Genomic DNA, 23,533 nt, shown 5'->3' with positions numbered 1-23,533 from the left:
GTGTATAACAAATTAGCCTCTATCCAATGAACTGGAAAAGTATTTTGTTGAGTAGACGCTGCCAATATTCATAACTAGAAACTTCAGATATAGTTTTTAAACAGTAATATCATAATTAATTGCTCTTCACAGACTTGAAAGTCATCAAATGTGTATGGAAGTGTGTATGGAAGTGTGGCAAGCATCACACACACACACACACACACACACACACACACACAAGCCCTTTTGGGTAATTCTACCCCATCCTGGAGTTAACATTAATAGAGTTTCCTGTCACACACAAGGGCAAATCCACTGTCGCTAAAGAGAGATAGCTGAAGATGTTGCTTTCAACAATTTGATTTAGAGGAAAAAAATCTTTCTAATTTCAAGGAAAATCACTAATAGGAAAAATAATAAGCCATCCCTTCAAATGACAGAGAATTCTTTTGTCCCTCACATCAAGGTGTTTTGTAAAAGCTGCTTTGAGCACCAATAGGATGCTCTGGGTAGATCACCTAGAACTAAATCCCCCAGCTCACAGGGACTTTGAAGAGGAGCAAAGTCTCTCCAGGATTCTGCTGCCCAAATCAGTTCTGCACAAGCCAGTCACTGAAGGAGTTCTTCGGGCTGCTCAGGAGGCTAAGCCATAGCAACAGGCAGGAGAAACACACTGTGATCAACTAATTCATTGCTACGGTTCCCAGCTTGTGACCTTCCACAGTTCTAGAGCGGTCCAATGTCTCTAAAATCTATTCCTGTGATGGGATAATCACAGTCCCCAAACGCTAGGCAGGAAACTAGCTCCTTCCACAGAACAAAGTTGTCTTTCCGGAAATATTAGAAGACTGACGTGCGAGAGAAGGGCTAATCTGTGTCTTGGAAAAGTATAGGTGTTGAATTCTTTTGCATATCGATCCTGTAACAAGTAAACCATTTCTTCCCTTCCAAGAAAGAAAACTGAGCTTGCAGCTTTAAGAAAGATGATGAAGAAACAGCAAAAAATAAATAAATACTGTACCTTTCTGTGGATAATATGACTCACTTTTGATACAGGGTTACTCATGGTTTTTTAATTTTATATTTGATTGTTTGCTGCTAACTCGCTTTCAAAAGAAACAAAACCAATTATACACTTGAGCACTTTGGCTGCTTCCTGCTGAAGGTCAGCATCTGAAATTACTCTATTGATGAGTTCAGTTTTCCTTTTTGAAGCTGGAAGTGGGATAGACTGGGGTGGAAGGATGCAGGTAAGCACCACTGTCTGCTTTGGAAGATTTCAGCTTTTGCCACCAGTCTGCTCAGATTCCCAGCCTTCAAGAGAAGAACAATACCAGGATTGTGTCACATGAACTTTGCAAAAATGCTCCAAAGCTCAGTGAATGAACATGAAATACACCCGGGACACCTTCGGACAATCCAGAAAGTAAAATGGCCTTCGTTGTACCCACACTATGATTCTGAACCAGGAAATTACAGTAATGACCCTGGATGGTTTTCAGTTTTTCTGCATATGTTCTGTCTGGCTGTGAAATGTGTATCTCCTCAAGCTGAGAAAAGCAATCCACAGATGCCAGGGGAGTTTCTAATACAGCCAGGTGGGAAACAAGATCCTTGCTGTTGAAACACTGGGCACTGCCCTTGGACACACAGAGTATTCTTATTTAGAAAAGTCCCGGTCTAGAGTTTCACAGGAGGCACAGCACCCAGTGGAGTTCACACAACTTGTTCCGAATACTCTGGGACTTCATGCTTACAGACACCCGTGATACCAAACATCCTTATCTCTGCTCAACTTCATCTCCATATGGCTCAAAGCTCTCTGCTTTTTGTTTTGACCACCATCATCCCCACCCCCCTTTTTTAGAAATAACATCTGATGAAGGGGTTTGACCAAGAAAGGATTTAATCTGAAGAGATCATTATACAGGTAAAACTTTCCAGTGCTAAGGTATTACTTAGGGAGACGTACAAAGTCCAAGGGTGATTAAATTCTGGTGATTATTTCTGAGTGGACCCTTTGCATAAATAGCCAGGGCTAAGGACTCTGGTATACTGTAACCTAGACCCCAAACTTTCCCTGCAGGTCCACAGTTGAAAGGAATTTTTACTCCATAGTCCTGGGTTAGATGCTGAATCCTAAGACCTGTTATTCTTTCAACCCCTAAGTCAGTAAATGATCTCTGCCCATTTTGGTTTTGTGGCTTGCACGCTTTCATCATTAAGTTGTTCAAGGTTTTTCTACCCCACCCACCCAACCACCTTGTGTGGGAGCTTTATTTTCTGTTTGGTTTTTATTCCTCTAGGAGCCTGATTGCTAAACAAATCTACCACTGGCTTAAAATAAGTTGACAAAAATATAGTAAATGAACCCACAATTGCCAGTAATTGCTACCTGATTTCTTTTCAATTAAGTGGTTGCTAACAGTTGACTGCAGCCATCGGTTATTTACATGGCAGGGGATATATTTGCACACTGGTGGCCCAGGCTAAACTAAGAAACTACCCTATTTGGTAAACGACACTATTTTCTAAACTACCTAGAATCATATCCTTTGGTTCACTTTGCCTCCTCCCTGACTTGTGATTGCTAACTCAGCAAATTTTTACATGCATGTGCTGTTCTACTGCCTATGATTGAAAACTAAAGGCTTTTCAGTGAGCATGGGGAGGTATGTAAGTACCTCACAGCCTGGTGGGGATTTTTAGATCACACCGCCTTCATAAGTACCATTCTTCATAAAACAGTAGTCAGACCTATTAAAGCATTTGGTGGAGAAATGGAGAATCAGGGTCTTGCCAGCTACACACATTTATTCAGAGACTCAGGCACAGTCATGACTCCGTTGGTTTCAGTGGCCTCAAAACACAAAACTGAAACGTCAAGATCAAACAGAAAGACAAAAAATAATATTAATAATAACTGAAGTCGTTAAATACATAAATCAGCTATCTCATCAGCCAACCAAATCACTTTTGTCAAATCCTAGCACTCTCAAGTGGCCTTAGGGTGTGAGCATATGAATGAATGAATGTTGGCAGTAACACAGAACTCCAATACTTTCAGGTGGACCAAAGCAGGTGATCGATGCGAAAGGACTGAAAACAGAATTGTTTTTGGGAACGCAGACATCCCTAGCTTTAACTATGCTTATTGTAAGCAGAAAAAAAATAGAAGGCCCAGAACTTGTGTGCAGAGCTTCTCCCAAGGAGAGAAGCACAGCAAGTGAGCACTACTAATAAATAAGTAATCACACCAGGTGGTGACTAACGCTCACAGGAAAGTAAGCCTGGGCAACAGGATCCAGAGAGCCTGGCCAGAACTGTTTCACATGGCTGCATGTGGTTTCCAACTGCCCTTAAAACCATGAGTTTCTTACACTGGAGTCAAATTCTTCCATAACCTTCCAGAAACTTCTCAAGAGAGCTGACAAAGAATTATGCCATTCTAAGTAAGCAGCCCAAGATTGTTGACACTAACAACGTGTCCACCACCTTGACCCCTGAAGACCAGGAGTTTCCATCAGATAGAAAAGCAGGGGGACACTTCTCTGGCATTTCTCTCCACCTTTCCAGAGTTTTCATGGAGAAAATATAGTCAGTGGATATATAATTTTGCCTTTGGAAATTAAAGAAAAAGCAAAAATTACTTAAGGAGTCATTTTGCTTTAAAATAATTTCCTATCTAGAGATGCCCCTCAAAAAGTTATAAGAAGCTTGTATAAAGAGAACTTGGAGAGTACAACCTTGTGCATGAGTTGAAATGGCTTCAGACTGTGGTGACAAGGATATCCAGCAGGTCTGGACATTCCAGGAAGTGTCAGGAGCAGGGTCCAGGAGAGAGCCTGTTCCTGCAGAGAGGGCTAACCTAACTGTACCTGAGGACCCCTGCCCAGCCTCTCTTCAGCCCCCCACCTACTGCGGCTGGCTGCTCACCCATCAGTTTCCAAGGAGGAACCTAGGATAAAACATTGAGTGTCTGCTTCTTTGCTTTTCCATTGCAAATTAACTTAATGAAAGCAGAAAGATGATTCTTTCTCTCTCTTTTTTTCCTTATGAAACACTGGAAACTGAATTATGTATGATTTGGAAAGAAACCTACCCATAATACCAACAGCAGGAGACCAGAACATCTAAACAGTCTAACAACCTGTCATGGAACAAATGGACAAAATAGGACTTCCATGGTGTAATGCTATTGTGATTTGGAGAAGGAAGCAAGGAATCTGTCCTGGCCCAAGGCTATCCAATCTCTAAGTCTCTAAGATAGAAAGTTTTTTAAGTGCATGAACTCTAGCATCCCAGCAACTGAACAAAGAAGCTACCATTAGCATTTTCCCATTTTACAGATGAAAAAATAGATGTTTGAGAGTTAATTCACCCAAATCCATCCTTAGTAAGTGGCAGGGCTGAGATGTGGGTACCAGAGTTTAAGTTACCACTGAAGGTATGTCCAATCATAGCAAGCACATTAAAAATAAATAAATCATCATCTAAACTAAGGTATTTGAGAGTAAAAGGCCACATTGATAAACATTTGCAAGGACAAGTATACACCATGGATACTGTGCATAAACCAGAATGTGTGGTTGCCTTAAAAACCACATAATGAAAGTAGTGAAACAAAGTGTGTCTACATGTAATCTGTAATTGACTCCGCGAGTACTGACTGTGTTCCAGGCATTTTTTCGGAACATGAGTCAAAGAGACAAGGGTCTTACCTCGTACAGGTTATATACTAATGAATATCACCTATGTATGTATACCTGTCTGTATGTGCATAGCTGGGTGTGCAGCAACAAAACGTATTTAAGGTTTTTTTCTCCTATAATTCTTTAGGGTTGAACTTTGGCTTATTAAAAGCTACACTCTAGCACAGTTATACAGGTTGAATTTTTTTCTATTACCTATGAATCCCTAACATGTTAAACATCAGTGGTATCCCCTTATCTGTGGGGGATATGTTTTGAAACTCCTAAGTTTGGATGCCTAAGTTCACAGATAGTATTGAACTCTATGTATAATGTGTTTTTCACCTACACATAGCTTTAATAAAGTTTAACTTAAAAGTTAGGCACAGAAAAAGATCAACAATAAATTACTGATAATAAAATAGAATAATATACTTGGCATATGAAACTTAGGTGAATGTGGTCTTTCTTAAAAAAGTCAAGATGAATATTAATATCTTCAGACCATGGTGTCTGCTGATAAATGAATAATGGAAAGCAAAACCACAGTTGAGGAGGATGACTGTATTTCAAAACCATTAAAATTCTATACTCCCCAAGGCATGGAAGAGACTGGACCAAGATTCAGAAGTGCTGCAGTTGCATTCTAGCTCTCTACGAAGAAGGAGTTCCACCATCTTGCCTTTTTGTTATCTATTTGTGTTCTACCCACTTTGCAGATCTGTTGTGAGGTCCTATGAGAATCTTGATTGGGTGTTACAGTTTGCTGTCACATGTTCAGTTGGCCCTCCCAGGGATCCATGAAGGAAGTGGGTGGAATTATCCTCATGGTCAGATTTTACAGTGACTCCCTGACAGGGTGAAAATGAGGTAACAGGAATCAAGCATGAGAGTCAAGTGCACGGCTCTGGCTCCAGGTTCAGAGCAGGAAAGAGCCCATCAAGGTGCTGTGGAGACCACAGATGGAAGTATGGTACAGCCATCCTTCAGTATCCTTAGGCATTGGTTCCAAGATCCCCAACAACCCCTGTTGGATACCAAAATCCATGCCAGCAGCTCAAGTTCTTGCATAAAATGGTATAGTATTTGCATACAACCTGCACACATCCTCTTGTATACTTCAAATTATCTCTAGATGACATTCACTACTTCACAGAGTACACATGATATGTAAATAGTTATTATACATCATTGTTTAAGGAATGATGATAAAAATAAAAAGCCTGTGCAGGTTCAGACATTCAGGACACACACAATTTTTCTAATATTTTCTGTCCACTCTTGGTTGAATCCACACATGCAGAACCCACAGAAAGAAAGGGCTACCTGCATTTGATTGTTCTTTTCCGTGAGAGGTAGGATGGCAGCACCAGACACAGAGAATGAAGAGGAACTGGCCATGGACCCATCTCAACTCCTTAATGATGTCAACTGGGGATAATAATGGTGCCTACCTTGCAAAGTGACTGTGAGGATTAAATAAGATAATGAATGCAAAGTAGTTTGCTGCAGTACTTGGCAGGGAATTCTGTTTGTCCTTGCTAATTATTATTATTTTATTAAAGAATCTGTGATAGATAGAGTCTCACCCAGATAGTGTCTCACCCATCTCCACCCTCCAAGGCCACAAGAAAAGATGATACTGGTTGCAATACAATACTCAAGTTTCCCAGCCAGTGGATCCCTAGGAAATAAGCCTAGGAATTGGGAATGGAAGAATTACCAAAAGAAGTCACAGAAACATGGTCAGGGAGTTAATTCTTGCCCTGTGGCTCCTCAGTAACTTTTTAATAAAACTTTTGAACATGTGTAGAATGCTTTCCTATGTACAACAGGCCTAGTTAATTTGGACATTTTCAGTGTAAATTTCTAAATGTAATTGTAGGATGGCTTTTTTCCCTTTTCTGCTTTCCCTAGTGAGCCTCTGTATGCCCACATGAAGAAATAACATGAAATTCACCTGTAAAGAATGATTCTGTCAGGGCTGGGTTTATAGCTCAGCGGTAAAGCACTCGCCTTGCATGTGAGGCATTGGGCTCCACCCCTTGTAATTTTTGGAGATGGAGAGGAATATAAGACAACTTCATACAAGGTATGAACTTGACAAATCAAGATTGGAAAGCCCATGAACAGTGCAGAACAATGTACAGGACTATTCTAGGAAGTACCTCAAATATGACTCATTATCTTTAAAAGATGTAATTGCAAGAGAGTAACCTGTAATTGGGCAGGTATCATTTAGAATGACAATACACCCACGTCTATACTTCAATATAATAAGCACATGCTTCTCTTGGCTTAAACTTATTTTCCTATAAAAGTCAAAAGCTTTGTTATAAATGATTTCCTCCCTTACAGATAATTTCATATTACCCTTATAAAATTCTAAACAAATGGTACAGATAATCTATCCCAATTTTGACCAATTTTATGGCAGGACCAAGTAGGTGAAGCCTGGCGAGGGTCACAAAACCAGGTTAATGGAAGAACTGGAGTCACCACAAGGCCTTCCTGCTTCTAATGTGGAAGGATCTTTTCCACACTTTAGGTTCGAAACTTCCTCACCTGCTGAGCTATTCCTTTTCTATCCCAAGCATGAAAACATAGAAGATGCAACGAAGGCAGTTAATAGGAGGAATAAGGAAAATGCAATTACTCTTATCTCCCATGAAAGAGATATTCTGTGATATTCTGTGAACAAAGGACAGCCATGAACTGTAAGCACTGTGTAGAAGAAAGCTTTCCTTTCAAAGGTATCAGGCAAAATATGGATGAGATACAGTCTTCTCTTGTTGCAAATATACAACATTAATACCTATCCAAGTTCAAAATAAAGGAAAATGTCTAGGAGGCCAGAAATAAGGATAGAAATCAAAGTGATAGAGGTTGATCAGTAGGATTTCAAGCCTCTGTGACCAGGGGAGTTCCAAATATGGACACAAGTCCTATGTGCTAAGGACCTGGCACCTTTAACACCTGCATGAAGAGAAGATGTCTGACTTCAGACCACTCTAGGACGGCCTCTTACATAAATCCCCAAGTCTCAAAGAGCTACTTTGTCTTAAATAAATAAATAGGGGGGAAAGTGATGCCTGTAGCCAGGAAAAAAGAAAAGGAAACATGCCAGATCTTTATAGCTTTGGGCCAGAGAGAAGTGCACCTGTGGAGTCTGAAACCCAGGTTTATAGCACATACAGGTCTAAGGTCTGTATTACAATACTTGAGTCATAGAGGAAGGCCAAGCTCAGAAACATACTAAAAACAGATCACGCTTGAAACCATAAAGCTAAGCTCACAATAAAAACTACAATCCATACAAGAAGAAAAGATGGCAAAGGAAAAATCAGTAGATGTGCTGAACATAAAATTTAGCACCCCCAAGAACTAGAAAATTGAAAGAAAAAACAGAACAAAGTAAAAGTGGTTATAAAATGACTATAGCTTAAATGAATCAAGGAATGAAAGATGAATTAAAATTAAGTAATTAGTGGTAATGAAGTAAGTATATTTATGGAGAACACTATGAATGAAATGCAAATTGACTTGAAAAAAAGATCACAAAAGCTTACACAAAAATATAATTAAAATGAAAATCCAAGGAGGAGGATAACTAAAGCTCAGGAACACACTGAGAGTAAGAAAGTAAACTGGAAATAAGGATCTGATGAAATCACCAAGAAACGGCACACAAATGAAAAGCAAAGAAAAAACATGAAACCAGTTAAAAAACATGGAAGTATAACAAGTTCCAAGGCAGAAAAACTAGGTAAATCCATTCATACACACTGAGAAAACAGCAGAGAATTAGAAATAACTGAACAAACCATCTTTTTAAGAATCAGAGAAAAAAGCCAGATAAATTCCAAAGGGCAACAAGAATAAAAATACAACTTTTCTTAGCAAAAAAGCAGGATGGAAAGTAATGAAATCACATCTTCCACATGGTAAAAACTCCAAACCTCCGGGCTGGGGTTATAGTTTAGCAGTAGAGCGCTTGCCTCCCACATGTGAGCCACTGGGTTTGATCCTCAGCACCACATAAAAATAAATAAAATAAAGGTATTGTGCCCATCTTAAAAAAAAAAAAAAACTCCAAATTTCATAGTCAGTTATATTTTCATGCAAAGTATAATCAAAATAAAGACAAGTTCAGACAAGACTAAAGACTAAGATCTCCTGAAGCATCGACTAAAGAATATACTCCAATACAAAGGAAAGGAAGGAAGAAAGAGGTAGAAGAAACAATTTTAAAAAATTAGTAAACATGGCTACAAATCTACGTAACATTTGCTCATAAAAAGTGAAAACTGAGCCAGGCACGGTGGAGCACACCTGTAATCCCAGTGGCTCAGGAGGCTGAGGCAGGAGAATCTCAAGTTCAAAGCCAGAATCAGTAAAAGTGAGGCACTAAACAAATCAGTGAGACCCTATCTCTAAATATAATACAAACTAGGGCTGAGGATGTGGCTCAGAGGTCAAGTGCCCCTGAGGTCAATCCCCGGTATGCAAAAAAATAAATAAATAAAAAATAAAACGGCCAGGCACAGTGGCACACTCCTATAATCCCAGCAACTCGGGAGTTTGAAATAGGAGGATCAAAAGTTTGGAGCCAGCCTCAGCAATTTAACAAGACCCTGTTTCAAAATGGAAAATAAAAAGGGCTGGCATAGGCTGGGGTTTTGGCTCAGTGGTAGAGCGCTTGTCTTGCATGCATGGGGCACTGGATTTGATCCTCAGCATCACATAAATAAATAAAATAAAGGTGTTGTGCCCATCTACAACTAAAAAAGAAAGTCTTTAAAGAAAAGGGCTGGGCATATAGCTCAATGGTAAAGCATCCTTGTGTTCAATCCCCAATACCAAACACACACACACACACACACACACACACACACACACAATTAATATGAAAAAAAAATACAGGTCTAAATTACAAGGCAAAATAATGTGAATTTTGAAATAAGCATTTAAAACTTTATAAATGTCAAGTATTATTCAGGAAGAGGGTAATAATAAAACAGCAGATATTATATTTGTTATGATCCAGAAGATTGTTTTAACACTCTACATTTTATAACATAAATTATTTTAACACTCTACCAACTAATTTAATTCTCACAACAGCCTGATATTGGTGCTTTTATTATTTCTATGTTAGCACTAGAGCCACTGAGTCCAGAAAGATCAAGTTATGCACTCCAAAGCACACAACTGCAAAATATGTAGAAAAATATGCCTAAGATGTGAATCAAAACACTCTGACTTGGTTCCTATCAAATCAGATAGTCATATTAAAATGCAAGAGTAACCACAGAAAGAATAGAATAGGTCACAATGCATAAAAATACATAATAAAAAAAGAGACCAAGTGAAAATAAGGCAAGAAAGGAAAATAAAGACAGCAACTAAAAGACATAGTGAACTGACAAAATAAGTCCAAATATATCAGTGCTCACAATGAATGGCATTATATTCCTCTCTGCAAACCATGGGGATTTGAATTTTGAAAGATACACATAATATTGGTCCATTTTAATAAGAGTGATGTCACGTTAGCATTAGCACATGTCCGTTTAGGAGCTCAGGGATTCATAAAACTATAGCATTCCATACAAATAGGACTATTGAAAACAAGAGTGGTCATGTTTTCAACCTTTTGCATTTTTTTTCAGGGATTAACTACACTCATAAGGTGGGGTTTACATACTCGAAAATAAGTAAATTCAATAATTCATGAGATGAGCTTTCAATTGAAGAATTAAATAAATAAACCCCAAGAAAGCAGCGCCCAGTAAATCATGTAAGCAGGAAGAGAGACTAATAAATTAGAAGCCAACTAAAAGCTAATTCTTTGTCAGAAGAATGAGATAGATCAACTTCTGAGAATTTTGATCAAGGTAAGGAAAGAGAATAAACATCTTAGGAATAAAAAGGAGAACTCAAATGTGGATAGAGTGGAGATCTTTAAAATCACTTTTAAAACTTCTGATAAATGTAAAAAATTCAGTGAAATAATAATTTTTAGAAAAACATAAATCACCAAAATTGACCCATGAAGCCATTAATAAACCAAACAGAGCTCTAAACATTAAAGGAATTAAATCATTGGTCAAAAACCTACCTATATATAAAAAAACATTAAATTCACACAGTTTTATATAGGTTAGTTTATCCAACCATACAAGAAAACAAACAATTTTATACAAAGTTCTGTATGAAGCCTTATGTACTTCTTAGGATTTCAAGGTAAGTCAAATTCTGTAAGAAATTCCAGTCTCCAAAACCCAAATGCTTAATGTTTTCTCTGATATAAGAAGGTTGATTCATAGTGGGATAGGGAGCGGGAGCATGGGAGGAATAGATGAACTCTAGATAGGGCAGAGGGGTGGGAGGGGAGGGGAGGAGGCATGGGGTTAGAAATGATGGTGGAATGTGAGGATCATTATTATCCAAAGTACATGTATGAAGACATGAATTGGTGTGAATAAACTTTGTATACAACCAGAGATGTGAAAACTTGTGCTCTGTATGTGTAATAAGGAAAAATAAAAATAAAAAAAAATTAAGAGTTGCCATAAAAAAAAAAGAAATCAAACATCCCAACAATGATAAATATGACTCTTCTTGTTCAAGTTGATACAGAGTACCATTTTCAACTGGCAAACAGTTATCTGTTATTATTGTAAAAGGCGCAAAAACATCTGGGTAGTAGAGCATAGTGACAAAATTCTAGAACACACCTGCGTTGGTCTTCAGAAAAAAACATGAGAGAGGTTCTGAAGTCCTCCTTCACACAGGGCACACAAAATGTATGTCCCACCCCCATGGGAGTAGATGGAAGTTTCCAGAAAGAAGGGAATCACAACTCTTAGTTTAACTGAGACCCAGCACATGCCACAAGGAATACCTGACATTAAAAGTGTGTTCAACACCAGATGTCATTGAAATAATAGGTGAAGATCAGGAGATTCCTACCGTGGCCAGCCACACACTTCAGGTAAACCAACAGCGCAAAGAAACAGACCGATTGCAAAGGATGGGTAATCACAGAGATAAAAATCTCTGTAATTTAGGCAGACACGTAACTCTCAAGTTTTATATTTCAGATTCAGGACAGCCTAGAGCCCAGAGGCCACATCTTCTTTGGGTCAAATTGCTTTCTGCCATTCCCTTAAAATGATAAGAATTCAAGTTATTTAACTCTAAGACAACAGAATGGGAGGAAGTGGAAGATTCTGCAGCCTTACCTCAAGAATAAGGGCAAAGGAAACGAAAAGGACAAATGACCATTCTACCTAGGAGAAGAGGCAGACAGACCAGCCCCGGGAGACCCTAAGGACTTAGGGAAGAGTTCATGAAGAAGCTGTGGGGGAAAGAAGGGAGCTTTGTTCCTTTAAAGAGCAGGGGACCCAGAGTTTCCATTCGCTCAGGTGAGCACAAACCCCACTGACCCAATTCATGGGCCAAGAAATCAGAGCAGATGATCCTACTCCACACGAGGAAATTTTCCTTTTATTCATTCCTTGGCAACCTATCATTCCAAGCTGTAGAACTCCATCCCTGCATCCAGGGTTGACCAGGCAAACTGTATTTATAACTACAAAAAAAAAAAAAAAAATCAAGGGTTGCTCAAAACATAAATATTCAAAGTGAAAGAATAATAAAAGTTCACGTGTGTGAGGACTTAAGGGGAAAATAAACAAACTAGGAAATGTTTCTTGCCAAAACGTTTAAAGCTTCTCCAAAGTGTACTAAATTTACTATGTTCTTTTGTTTTTTTAGACTACTTCACATACACATGCATACCATCACCATTATCATCATCATCAGACTTTTAGGAAATTTTATAGTTACAAAACTACTATTTTTTAACCGAATAATTAGGAGGCTGATTCTTCCCTGATAATTAGGTAAAACAATGAGCAGCTAAACTGAATCATTCAATGCTCCTCCAAATTAGTATTTTCTCAGTTCTAACTATAATATTTCTAACATTATAATGTGCTGCAATTTAGAAAACCACTATAAATTCACCACTGGGGATTATTTAAACTTCCTACTAATGCTAAGAGGCGTTTCCACTTTGGGGAATCTGTTATTCTTTTATAGAATAATCACTAGTAATGTCTCTCCACATTCTTGGGGCAGGTAAGCTCAGGTACTCTGGGTAAATGGCATGAAGTGTCCCGAATAAAATCATAGCACTCTGCAAGAGTTAGCATTTGTTACCTTGTAGGGTCACATCCCCTACCTAGCCCAATTCACCCTCCTTCCCAAATAGGAACAATTTAGGATACATAAGTTACCCACCCCCAAATAATAGCTTTTCCAACACATAAGTGAGAACAGAATTTCAATGACTTGGTCACTATTCAATGGGTCGTAAAAGCACTGGGACAGTGTTGCCCAAAGTCAAAGTTCAGGGCTCAGGGGCAGGAGCAAGGGTTGGAACTTTGTGAGTATTCATTCCTCTAGGTACACAGTTGAAGAAGCAGGAGAGGCCTGAGCTGTGGAAAGCAAAAACAGCACAAGATTCAGTACCCGTTTTTTTGTATTCCAAAACTCTGTTTGCTCATCCCGAGAACCATACCCTTCACCTCACCCATCACATACTGCACTTGGCAACTCAGACTCCTCTCTGGACAGAAGATGTGAATATTCTTGTTGTATCTCTTCATTGCTCCAGGTGCAAAGATAAAATAGTGCAGAACTGGGTGAATGGCAGGTGGATCTGGAGGATGCAAGTGGGATATGTAATGATTTCCACAGTGAAATGCAATACAGGATGGAGGAACTGTGCCAGGTAGAAAAGAATTGGGCCAGGAAAGAGAAACACATGCAGGCTAAGAAACTGCCGATGGGCAGATAGATACACCTTCGGACTTTTAACATAAGCCAGCAGGAATGACTTTTAACAGAATACCACACAATGAAAGTGATGAGGTCAAATAAGATGAACGGAACACCACAGAAAGACATCAAGTGCATCACTCACAGAATAAGGACACTTGAAAAAGGCTGAAACTAAGTCAGATGGAGAGAAATACCAGAGGCAGCCCAGGACAGTGGAAAAGGAACTAAAGTGCCAGAAACAGCACAATTAATACTGCTGCTCTCACGGGTCTACCATCACAATAGCCACTAAGGGTGAGGGCACTGAAGCAGGGCTACTACATGCCCCAGCACTGTGCTGACAATGCTCTGCATATCCCTTCTCAATCCTCACAACACAACAAGTCTCCAGGGCACACACAAAGATGAGGCATCAGACTGACCTGGCTGAAATTCTGGCTCCCCCCCACCACCACACAAACCTCAAATAAACCTCCCCACGTCTCAGATTCCTACTATACAAAACAGGCTCATCATACCAACCCAGCATAGAGGCCGTGAAAATTAGAGATAATGAACTTAAGTACCTACTAGCTGCTGTTATTAGTGTAATTAATCCGATTAAAATAATCAGGAGTGAAGAACAGAGGAAGGAGGGTGGAATAGAAAAGGCAACAGAAAAAGCAGTAATGGACAGGGACCACAAAGAGCCTGCCAGGGATGGAGCCTGTAGACTCAGCCTGAAGGTGAAGAGAACTCTGCACCCAGCTCCTGACTTGGCATGCCCCTGGGTGTAAACTCTCTGAGCCTCAGTTTGTACCTGTATAAAGTGAGAGTGTCAGTACCAGGATTCCCTACAGGGCAGGGATGTTATAAGACTCATAAGAAGAGATGGCATCTGATTTTACTATTAGAGGCCATGAGTTTATGCATCTGATGGATAGATGGGGAAGTCCATTTCCTTTACATTGTTGCTCAGGAGGAATGAAAACACTCACCAAGCAGAATCACGCCAAAGCCAAGCAATTAGAGACTGCAAAGTCATTAAATATTATGTGGCTTCTTTGATCACCATGAATCTAATTAATTTAATCTGACATGGAAGATGTGCTTTATCTTTACCTCCCACAACTTCCAGCCTCTTACAAATCATCCCTTCCGCCTGCCTTGAGGCCCTCTTCAATTTATGCCTTTGTTCATTCTGGTCTGGAATGTTGTTCCCTGTCATCTCCAATTGACCAGTCCCTGGTCATCCTTGAAAACCCAGTTTGCATGCTTCCTCTCCCAAGAAAGTAACCCCAGACACTCTATATTGCCATATTATATTTTACGAATTTCTCACCCTACTAGCACTTCCCTGTGTGATATAACCCCTAGTGTATATGCCTCTCTCCACTAATTAATAAATTTCCTGGGGGTGACAGGTAATGTGTTCTTTCATCCTTTCTGGAAAACTGCCTCACCCCACAAGGAGAACAGATAATGTACAAGATCTTTTGACCTTATACCTTTTTCAAATCATTACAATAGTAGTTAATATACTTTAAGGGCTTTACAGGAGTCTTTAAAATGTAGAGGGGAAAATGAAAGAGAGCGCCACAAATATAAAGTAAAAGATTACCGGTAGGAAGGGTAAAGATGAGAAAACACATCCTAGGTGTTCTGTTTTCCAAAAAAGGAGTTAAAGATGATGTGAAAAGTTAGTTATTTTTAAATATGTGCCTCTCACCTCATTGGCCTCAGTCATTCTAAAGGAAATGTTTCCTAGAGAGTGACAGTCTCAGCTCAAAAAAAAAAAAAAAAAAAAAAAAAAGAGGGAAGGAGACAGGGCACTCCTGTCCATGCTGCAGGCACTTCAGTGTCCTGGTCCCCTTCCGTGTTCTTCATTAGTCAGGGCCACGACAGGGTCTGTGTCACTGCCAGTGCCCTCTCTCCTCCAGCATCCAGGGCTTTAATGATTTCAGCCTTGGTGCTCACTTGCACCTGTCTCCTGTAGGTACGACTGATATGCTTCAGCCTACCCACTTCCTCCCTCAGCAAACAGGTCTCACTTTGGCAAAGAGCTGTCAAATTTGACGTTCAAAACAGAAATCGCTAAATTTGAATGGGCTAATTAATCCTTTGGGGCCATTTCAAGGCCAATGTCCACTTAGGAACCAAAGCATGAAACTATTCTTCTCAAAGACTTTTTCAATGGGCAGAAGTTGCTCTATGAGTCGCCTCTGTTCAGGAGCAGATAGCCAGGACTAGGAGGTCAACTCACCTATTAGGTCACCCACCAGGCGTCTGCGTCGCAATCGTCCCCGCCCCCACCCTGCAGGTCCAGCTGGCTTACCGATCTTGGCCAGGGAGGCCAGCAGGATCCACAGGGTGATCTCGAAGGGGATCTGCACGTGGGGATAATCCAGAGTGAACACCGGTAGACGACTTTCCTCAAACGGCGTGGTTCCCGGAGCCACCACGCTGGCCGGGCTAGGCGGGCTGGAACTGGTGCCCCTGGCCTTCGGAGAGTCTAGGAGGGTCTCTGCCAGGGTGCCCGCGGGCCCCGCCACCTGCAGGAGCAGCAGCAGCAGAAGCCCAGGCGGCGGCGCCAGCAGGCTCCGCCCGGTGCCTGCTGGTTCCATGGGGTCGGTTCTGGGTGCAGCGGGGGAGCCGGGCGCTCAGCCCTCCGCGCGCTCAGCGCATCGCGCCAGGACAGCGCCGACAGCTCTGTCCCGCGTAGAGCCAGACAGCGAGAGCTTTACACCGCCGCCGCCGAGCCGGGTCTCCGCAGCCAGCGGGCTTGGTCCCGGTTGCGAACAGGCTCACTGAAGGGGAGCGCACGGCGACAGGAGGTCACCGCGCGGACCCTTGGCCGCACTCAGCCGCCCTCCGCCGACAGCCACCCGCCCATGCCCGGTCCGCGGCTCACGGGCCCCAGCTGCAGGCCCTACCCGGGGCGGCCCGCGGGCGGGGACGAGGGCGGGGCGGGCGCTGCGCCCAGGCCGCGGGGCGGGAGGACTGGAGGACACAGCCGGTGCACTGCGCACCTGCTGGAGCCTGCGGGCGACACGAGGCCCTGGTGGCCGCGGGGGCGACGACTGCGCGCCTTTCTTGTCGGTCCCGTATGCCAAGACCTGCCACCCCCGGGGGCCGGTGAGCTGTGGGTGGAATCGCCCGGCTGCGCGCATGGTGGCCGGAGCTGTCCCCGCCCCGGAGGCCGCCTCTGGCGTCCAGCCAGTGAAGGGACCGACGCTACCCACGCGACGCACTCTTGTTCCCAGTCCTGCAAGGAGACACCCGGGTGCGCTGGGCACGGGAGAAGAGTCCGCAGGCTTAGGGTAGGGAGGAGAAACCCAGCTCTGGAGGAAGAGGGGTGCTATCACCCCGGCCCGGGTGCTGCGGAGGCCGAAACAAGCAAGGAGCTCACTTTCGCTGTATAGAAAGTTTAGAAAAGCCTCACTTTATTCCCCTTTGGAGAGTTAGCAAATCGAATACAAGGCATTCTCTCTGTGCACTGAAACTCCCTGTGCAGAACGCAGTGTTCCCACGCTCCCACAGAATCCTTTTCTTTCCTACCTTGTACTGGTTTCGCTCATTGTAACACTGTCGATTCCACTATTCTTCTCCCTCCCCCAGCTCATGAAAAGAAAAAATAAAAACCATCTTTCTCTGTTTTTAGGCTTAGAGGTGAACATGTCTGAGAGCATCAGAAATATAATTATTTCATGGAAAACCAGTGATTTGCCTAGCTCAGATTGACTTGCTCCGCTAATTACAGGACCGGCTGTGGTTTGGAAAGGAAAGGAAAAGGGAGCGCGAGATTCTCCCAGATCTAAAAGAGCTTTATCTTCCAGCCAACCTTTCTCCTCCTCCTTTGGGTGTTTTATGCTTCGCTGGTTGCAATCTTACTCTTCAGGCATCTTTATCACCAGAAATTGAAACAAACAAGAAAAAGGAGAGCAGCGGCCACTCACATTCACTGAAACAATTTCCCCTTTGATATTTGTGATATAAAAATCCTTCTCTTTTCTCATCTTTTTTTTTAAAATGTAGAAACATGTGGCTCTGACTATTAAACAAAAACACCAGGCAGCTCAATATTCAAAGCAGATTTCCCCCGCCCCCCAGCTCTAGCAATTTATGAGATGTCAGCAAAAGGTACAAGAAATAAAGCCACCAGCTGAACAGAAGCAGGTAAGCAATAGTCACCTTTGAGCCTTAAAAGGAAGGTGGGGACAAGTCCAGGGTAAGAAGGGAGAATGATTCTCAGAGATGAATGGAACAGTTTAGTTAATATATTACAAAGTATCTATTTTTCAAATGGGAAACAAATTTGAATCCAAAGATATTTCTATTTTCCTAAAAAGAATCACTGAGTCATTGAAAACTCAGTTTCCTCTTCCATTTTCATTGAGTTTTCTTAAAGGTCTGTGCCTAACATACCCTTGTGAGAAAGATGCTTGCAAATAAGAACTTGTTTTGATTGTTATTTCTGTATGGAAAGCTTTGAGCCAAGTTTATATACGTATGTATAAATATGCATATGTGTATATACATGCATATATTCATCATAAAAAGCTAAAGAAACAGTATCCATATAAGTAAAGAAATACAGAAACATAAATGTTTCAAAAACAAACAACCAAGTTTACAGATTAAATAAGGTTCTGAAGGAATTCACACCCAGGCTTGCTCTTGTAAAGCTGGCTTTCTATGCCCCTTCACCTCATTACTAGATGCCCATAAACCTCAGGTTATTTTTTAAATAGAAAAAGAAAAGAAAAGTAGTTTAGGGATTGTTCAAAAATGTCATAGCAGAATAAGGTTTTACTTCTGGTAATCAAATCAGGCCAGTTCTACAAGCATAGTGAAATAATAATCCTTTAAACAATAATTTCTAGGAGTTTGAGTCACAGAATGCTTTGAAGAATGATTGTGAATCATAAACAAGATGAGTGACAAATCAACCTTTCGAGAAACTTAGTGCCCATCGTCACTTTAGAGATTACAGACTCGGAATCACTTTATAGGTCTAGGCTACTACAGGTAAAGGTTATCTACTTTAAAAAAAATTTGGAAAAATTACTCTTCTATTTGCTTTTGTAAATGGATGACAAAGGATTAAGTTTAATAAATAACCTTTTCATTTTTGTTCTAAATTAGAGCAAATAAGACTTAAATCATGCCCCTGTTATGGCTGGATCTTTAATGTCCATTAGGAGGTGGTGGAAACAGGGGTGGGGGAGGCGTCCAATGGAAGGAAGTTAGATTATTGGGGGGTATGCCTTGAAAGGGATACTGGGACTCCACCCCACACCCCCGCCCCCCTTTCTCTCTCACTTCCCAGCTGCCATGAAATAGTAGTTTCCTCTGCCATATGTTCCCTTCATGATGTTCTGCCTCACCATATTCTCAAAAGCAATAGGGTCAAATGACCAACCATGGACTAAAACTGTGGAACAAAATAAATCTTTCCTCCTTCTTAGAGGTTGATCTCAAGTATTTTGTCACAGTGACGGGAAGCTCACAAGTAGCCCCTCTGCTAACGTTGACTAGATCAGGCCATTTCTTAAAGGGCTCTATGATTAAGAGTTTAGCCCCTGAGATGGTAACACACCCCATTACTGTACACAGGGAATGACCCAAGGCCAGGATCAAATAACATCTCTATCAGCTTATAATCCTTTAGTGCCATCTGGAAAGACCTGAAACCCTGTAACGATTTACCTGATTTGACCTCTCTCTTTCCCTCTTATCTCTTTCCCTCCCTTCCCTACCCCCATCCTTTATGAACCCTGGGCAATGTTCCAGGTTTCCTCTTACCTCAGGGCCTCTATACGTCCTGTCCTCTGTGCAGGGGAACGTTTTCTCATTATTGCCCTTTACGTTGGTCACTCCCCTTGGAGTCTCAGCTCAAAGGAGGTCCAGGAAGTCTTATGGCATCTGACTTTCTGGACTAGAGTCGACTCTAATGCTGTAGATATCTCTTGTAATTTCTTCTTCTTCTTTTTTTCTCTCAGTGCTTAATCACTTTACTTTTCTCCCATGAAAATCCCCATGAAAGTGATAACAGACCATTGGTCTACTTGATTCACGTTTTTAGACTTAAATTCTAGCGGAGTGGCTGGAACATGACAAATACCCACTAGATATGTGTTGGATGGATAAAATATGACTTGACCAGAACTCGGCAGCTCACATGCCTTAGGCATCTGGACTCCTGGCCTTTCACTTGGTTGGGTCACTTGCAGGATAGACATGAACCCTCTCTAATTTCACATTAAATGTTTCTGTCCAGTGATCCCTGGTTCCTATTTCAAGGATTCACATCTCTATCTTTTCATCCCGTACCACCTAAATGATGTGAGAATCCAACTGAATTACAGAATTTCTAAATATTTACAGAAAAAAAAGAGTTACCTGATTTGAGGCTGACTGTTAATTAGCATAGAAGGATTTACTAGGAACTTATGAATCTTCATGGAAGCTTGTGAATGTTTTGTGTGCTTTTGATCTACAATAGTATATTCAAATATTAGTGTGTTTGGTGGCATTCCTTAAGGGAAATAGCTCCTGAATCCTATAAATCATCACACAGGACAGTATCCCTGGCATCGTGAAGAATCACAAAAGATTTTGGAATTATTTCTGAGTGCCAGGGAAAGAAACTAAGAAAATAAAGCTGAGTTAGTATAAGAGGACATGCATCTTAAAAGTGAAAATGTGAGCTATGCAGAGAAAATTAGAACCACTGCCTAACACAAGACTGGTCTTAAATTCCCTCCATCTGCACTGGAAACTCCCAGAAGACTCCATGTTTAACTGGGTCTGTTGCTGCACAGAACCTGGAGCTTGGGGAATAACTGCATGGAGACACCCCAGGGGCTTCTCTATGAAGGAGCAAGCAGAGGACTCTGCACCCTAGCAAATATATTCTTTTGCAACAATTCCAGAAGATTGAATGTGTTATCCCTGTTTCTCAGGTGAAGAGTGGAGGCTGACAGAGAGAACTTGAATGGCTAGTGAATGGCAGTGGCTCCTCTAAGCCACACTGGGGCGCCAGCACTCTCTCCAGGAGGTAGCACCTCCCTGGCTCCTGGTGCAGGAGGAGCACAGCGTGTGCTTGATCCATAGACAGGGACACCGTGCATGGCTCCATTCTTAAATACGACAGGTTCCATGTCCATTGTCCAAAATACTTGGAACCAGAAGTGTTTTGGATTTGGAGTTTGATTTCAGATTTGGTGATATTTGCATGAACATAGTGAGGTATCTTAAGGATGGGGGCCTCAGACAAAACACAAATTTCATTGATGTTTTATATACTCCTTAGACACGTAGCCTATAGTTTTATAAATTCTTTTTAGTGGGCCTGAGTTTTAACTGTGACCCATCACATGAGGTTGGGTATGCAGTTTTCTACTTATAACATCATATCAGGATTGAAAATGTGGCAGAGTTTGTAGCATTTTGTATTTTCAACTTTCAGATTAGGGGTGTTCATCCTGTATACTGCTCTTGATAGTATCTAATCATAGATAACAATAGGTCATATTGTTCTTTCCACATTGGTATAATTTTCATATTTTAAATTCTCCCTTGTTTGACATCATCTTGCCCAATCACTAACCTTTAGTTGTGTATTCAGTTCAAAATCTTTCCCTATAAAAAGTCAGTAGTTGTATTGTTGTCGACTTGATGATTTTGTGACTATATATGAAACTTCTTAAAGTCTAAACCAGCTTAAGTTTTTAAAGAGACAGTCTGTAGCAGTAACCAGCAGCCCTCTTCTTAGAAAGCAGCCCTATCTAGGATCATGGTGGAGTGAATGTTTTATTTACATGCATAAAATTAAGTGCTTTTCTATCCATTTGTCCAGAGATAGCTGTTTCATTTTAGCAGAGAAATGTTTTGTTTTATAAAAAAGGCACTTTCTGTATATTTGCAGTTGTAAACACAAATTTCATTGATGTTTTATATACCCCTTAGACATGTAGCCTATAGTTTTATAAAATATGCCCCATCCTTAACTAGTGATAAATTTAATATTGAATGCTCCTAGTATTGTATATTTAAACTAAGATTCTTTTTTCAGATATTCAACCACTCATTTTTAATTGCTTCAGTTTTCCTCCATAAAATGAGGGACTTGGAATCAGACACTTTATGTTTCTTTATAAAAGGCTTTAAAACCTAGGGTTCAAATCTATCTGGGCAAAAGGGACCCACACCTACATCCTGGCTCCTCCTGCTCCAGGTACTGTGATGTCACATATGGAAGGAGAGACCGCCGTCCTTAAAATTCTACCATGTTTGGTCTCAACTCTGACCTAAAATGCAGTCAAAAAGCAAAAAGACAATCCATAGAAACTTCTAAATAGTATTCTAATTATTGCATGTACGGCAAACTCATTCATCAACTCAACAGATATTTGTAGAGTCTCTATAGTTGCTAGACACCTTCAAATCAAAGTCTTTTTTTCAACATTCGAGGAGCAATAAATAAGAATGCTTCAAGGTCTCATGATAAAGATGTTTCTAGAAACAGGAGTCAGGGAAAAAAAGAGTATCTTTACAAATGCATTCTTCCTTTAGTCTAGAATTAAACCAAATGCGACCATACCGGAAATAGACAGAAGTCTGATTGCTCTGGGTTGAATGTGTCCCTCCAAAGTTCCTGTTTCAGAAATTTAGTCCTCACTGCAATAGTCCTGAGATTGGGGACCTCTGGGAGATGAATGGATCATTCACTTCTGCTCTTTTGATTGGACTAATCCATGTATGGATTAATGGATTCCTGGGTTATCCCGGGAGCGGCTTGTGAAAGTGAGCTCTCTCTGGCACACTGGCCATGTGATGCCTTCTACAACATTGTTATGCAGCAAGAACATCCTCAAGATATCAGTGCTATGGTCTTGGACTTCTCAGCCTCACAAATTGCAAGCGACATAAACCCCTACTCCTTGTACATTTCCCAGTCTGTTGCTATTATTATAGGAACAGAAAATGGACAAAGAATCTGATGAAACTCAATCCTGGAAACAGAGGGTGCAGAGTTAAAAATGCCAGTCTTTAAGCACTTTATACACGTCCCACTGCTCTCTGATCTTAAGTAATTCCGGAAGCTTTTTAAGAGTTTCCGTTTCTCTCTCTGGAGGTCACTCTAAAATGCACACTTGTGCAGATCACCTTTGAGAAAGTCTCATCAGTGTTTCTTCGTGAATGAGACCCAGACTGCTCCCAGAGGAAGGTTTCTTGGGAGTTCTCCAAGGACAAACTAGTGAATATAATTCTGAATCTCCATGCTTCCGATAGTCCCTGAGCTCCTACTGTTCTTATCGGCCTTGAAAAGAGACATCAGTTTAAATTTTAGTGCATACTACATTATGCCTGGCCTATATTTTACCTGTTTTTCACCCACCTATCCATCTATTATTTAGTCATATAAACAAAACTTAGTATTTTGAGAACCAACTGTGTGCTAAGCATTAATTCTGTAGTAGATACAGAGATGGATCACATAAATCTTGCCCTCAGGAGCTATAGAGAAGGTCAGAAAAGAGAATAATACCAATAGCTAACATTTACAGAAAGCACACACTGAAATAGGCTTTTTTTCCCCCTCCAAACACAATATTACTGTTATAGTTTGGGGATGAGGTATCCCCACAAATCTTCTGTGTTAATGCAGGAATATTCAGAGGGATATTCAGATTGTGAGAGCTGTAACCTAGTCAGTCCATCCTAGTTTGAATGGCCTGACTGAGTGGTAACTGAAGCAGGTGGGGCATGCTCAAGGAGATGGGAAACTGGGGGCATGTCCTGGAAGGGTGAATCTTCCTTGCAGCCTCTGCCCCTCTCTCTCTGCTTCATGGCCACCCAAAGCAGAGCAGAGAACAGCTTCCCTCCACCATGCTGTTCTGCCTCACCTTGGGCCATAGCAATGGAGTCAGCCGACCATAAACCAAATCTCTGAAACTATGAATCAAAATAAACTTTTCCTTCTTCAAATTGTTCTTGTCAAGTATTTGGTTAAGTAACATAAA

General features: G+C 41.0%; 1 protein-coding gene across 2 annotated transcripts in view; it reads right to left on the bottom strand.

Annotated features, from left to right (window-relative positions):
* The window catches only part of Slc9a2 (solute carrier family 9 member A2), a 91,019-nt gene extending 74,619 nt beyond the window's left edge, over nucleotides 1-16,400 (bottom strand). For both annotated transcript variants that reach the window (XM_076832695.2, XM_076832696.2), the window contains exon 1: nucleotides 15,841-16,400. In XM_076832695.2, coding sequence (XP_076688810.2) covers nucleotides 15,841-16,129 — 289 coding nt within the window. In that variant the 5' untranslated portion in view covers nucleotides 16,130-16,400. The remainder of the gene's footprint in view (nucleotides 1-15,840) is intronic.
* Between the last annotated feature and the right edge of the window lie 7,133 nt (nucleotides 16,401-23,533).

The sequence above is a fragment of the Callospermophilus lateralis genome, chromosome 14, assembly GCF_048772815.1.
Source record: "Callospermophilus lateralis isolate mCalLat2 chromosome 14, mCalLat2.hap1, whole genome shotgun sequence".
NCBI lineage: Eukaryota > Metazoa > Chordata > Mammalia > Rodentia > Sciuridae > Callospermophilus > Callospermophilus lateralis.
The sequence above is the reverse complement of the archived record's forward strand: the minus strand, read 5'-3'. Positions and strand labels throughout refer to the sequence as shown.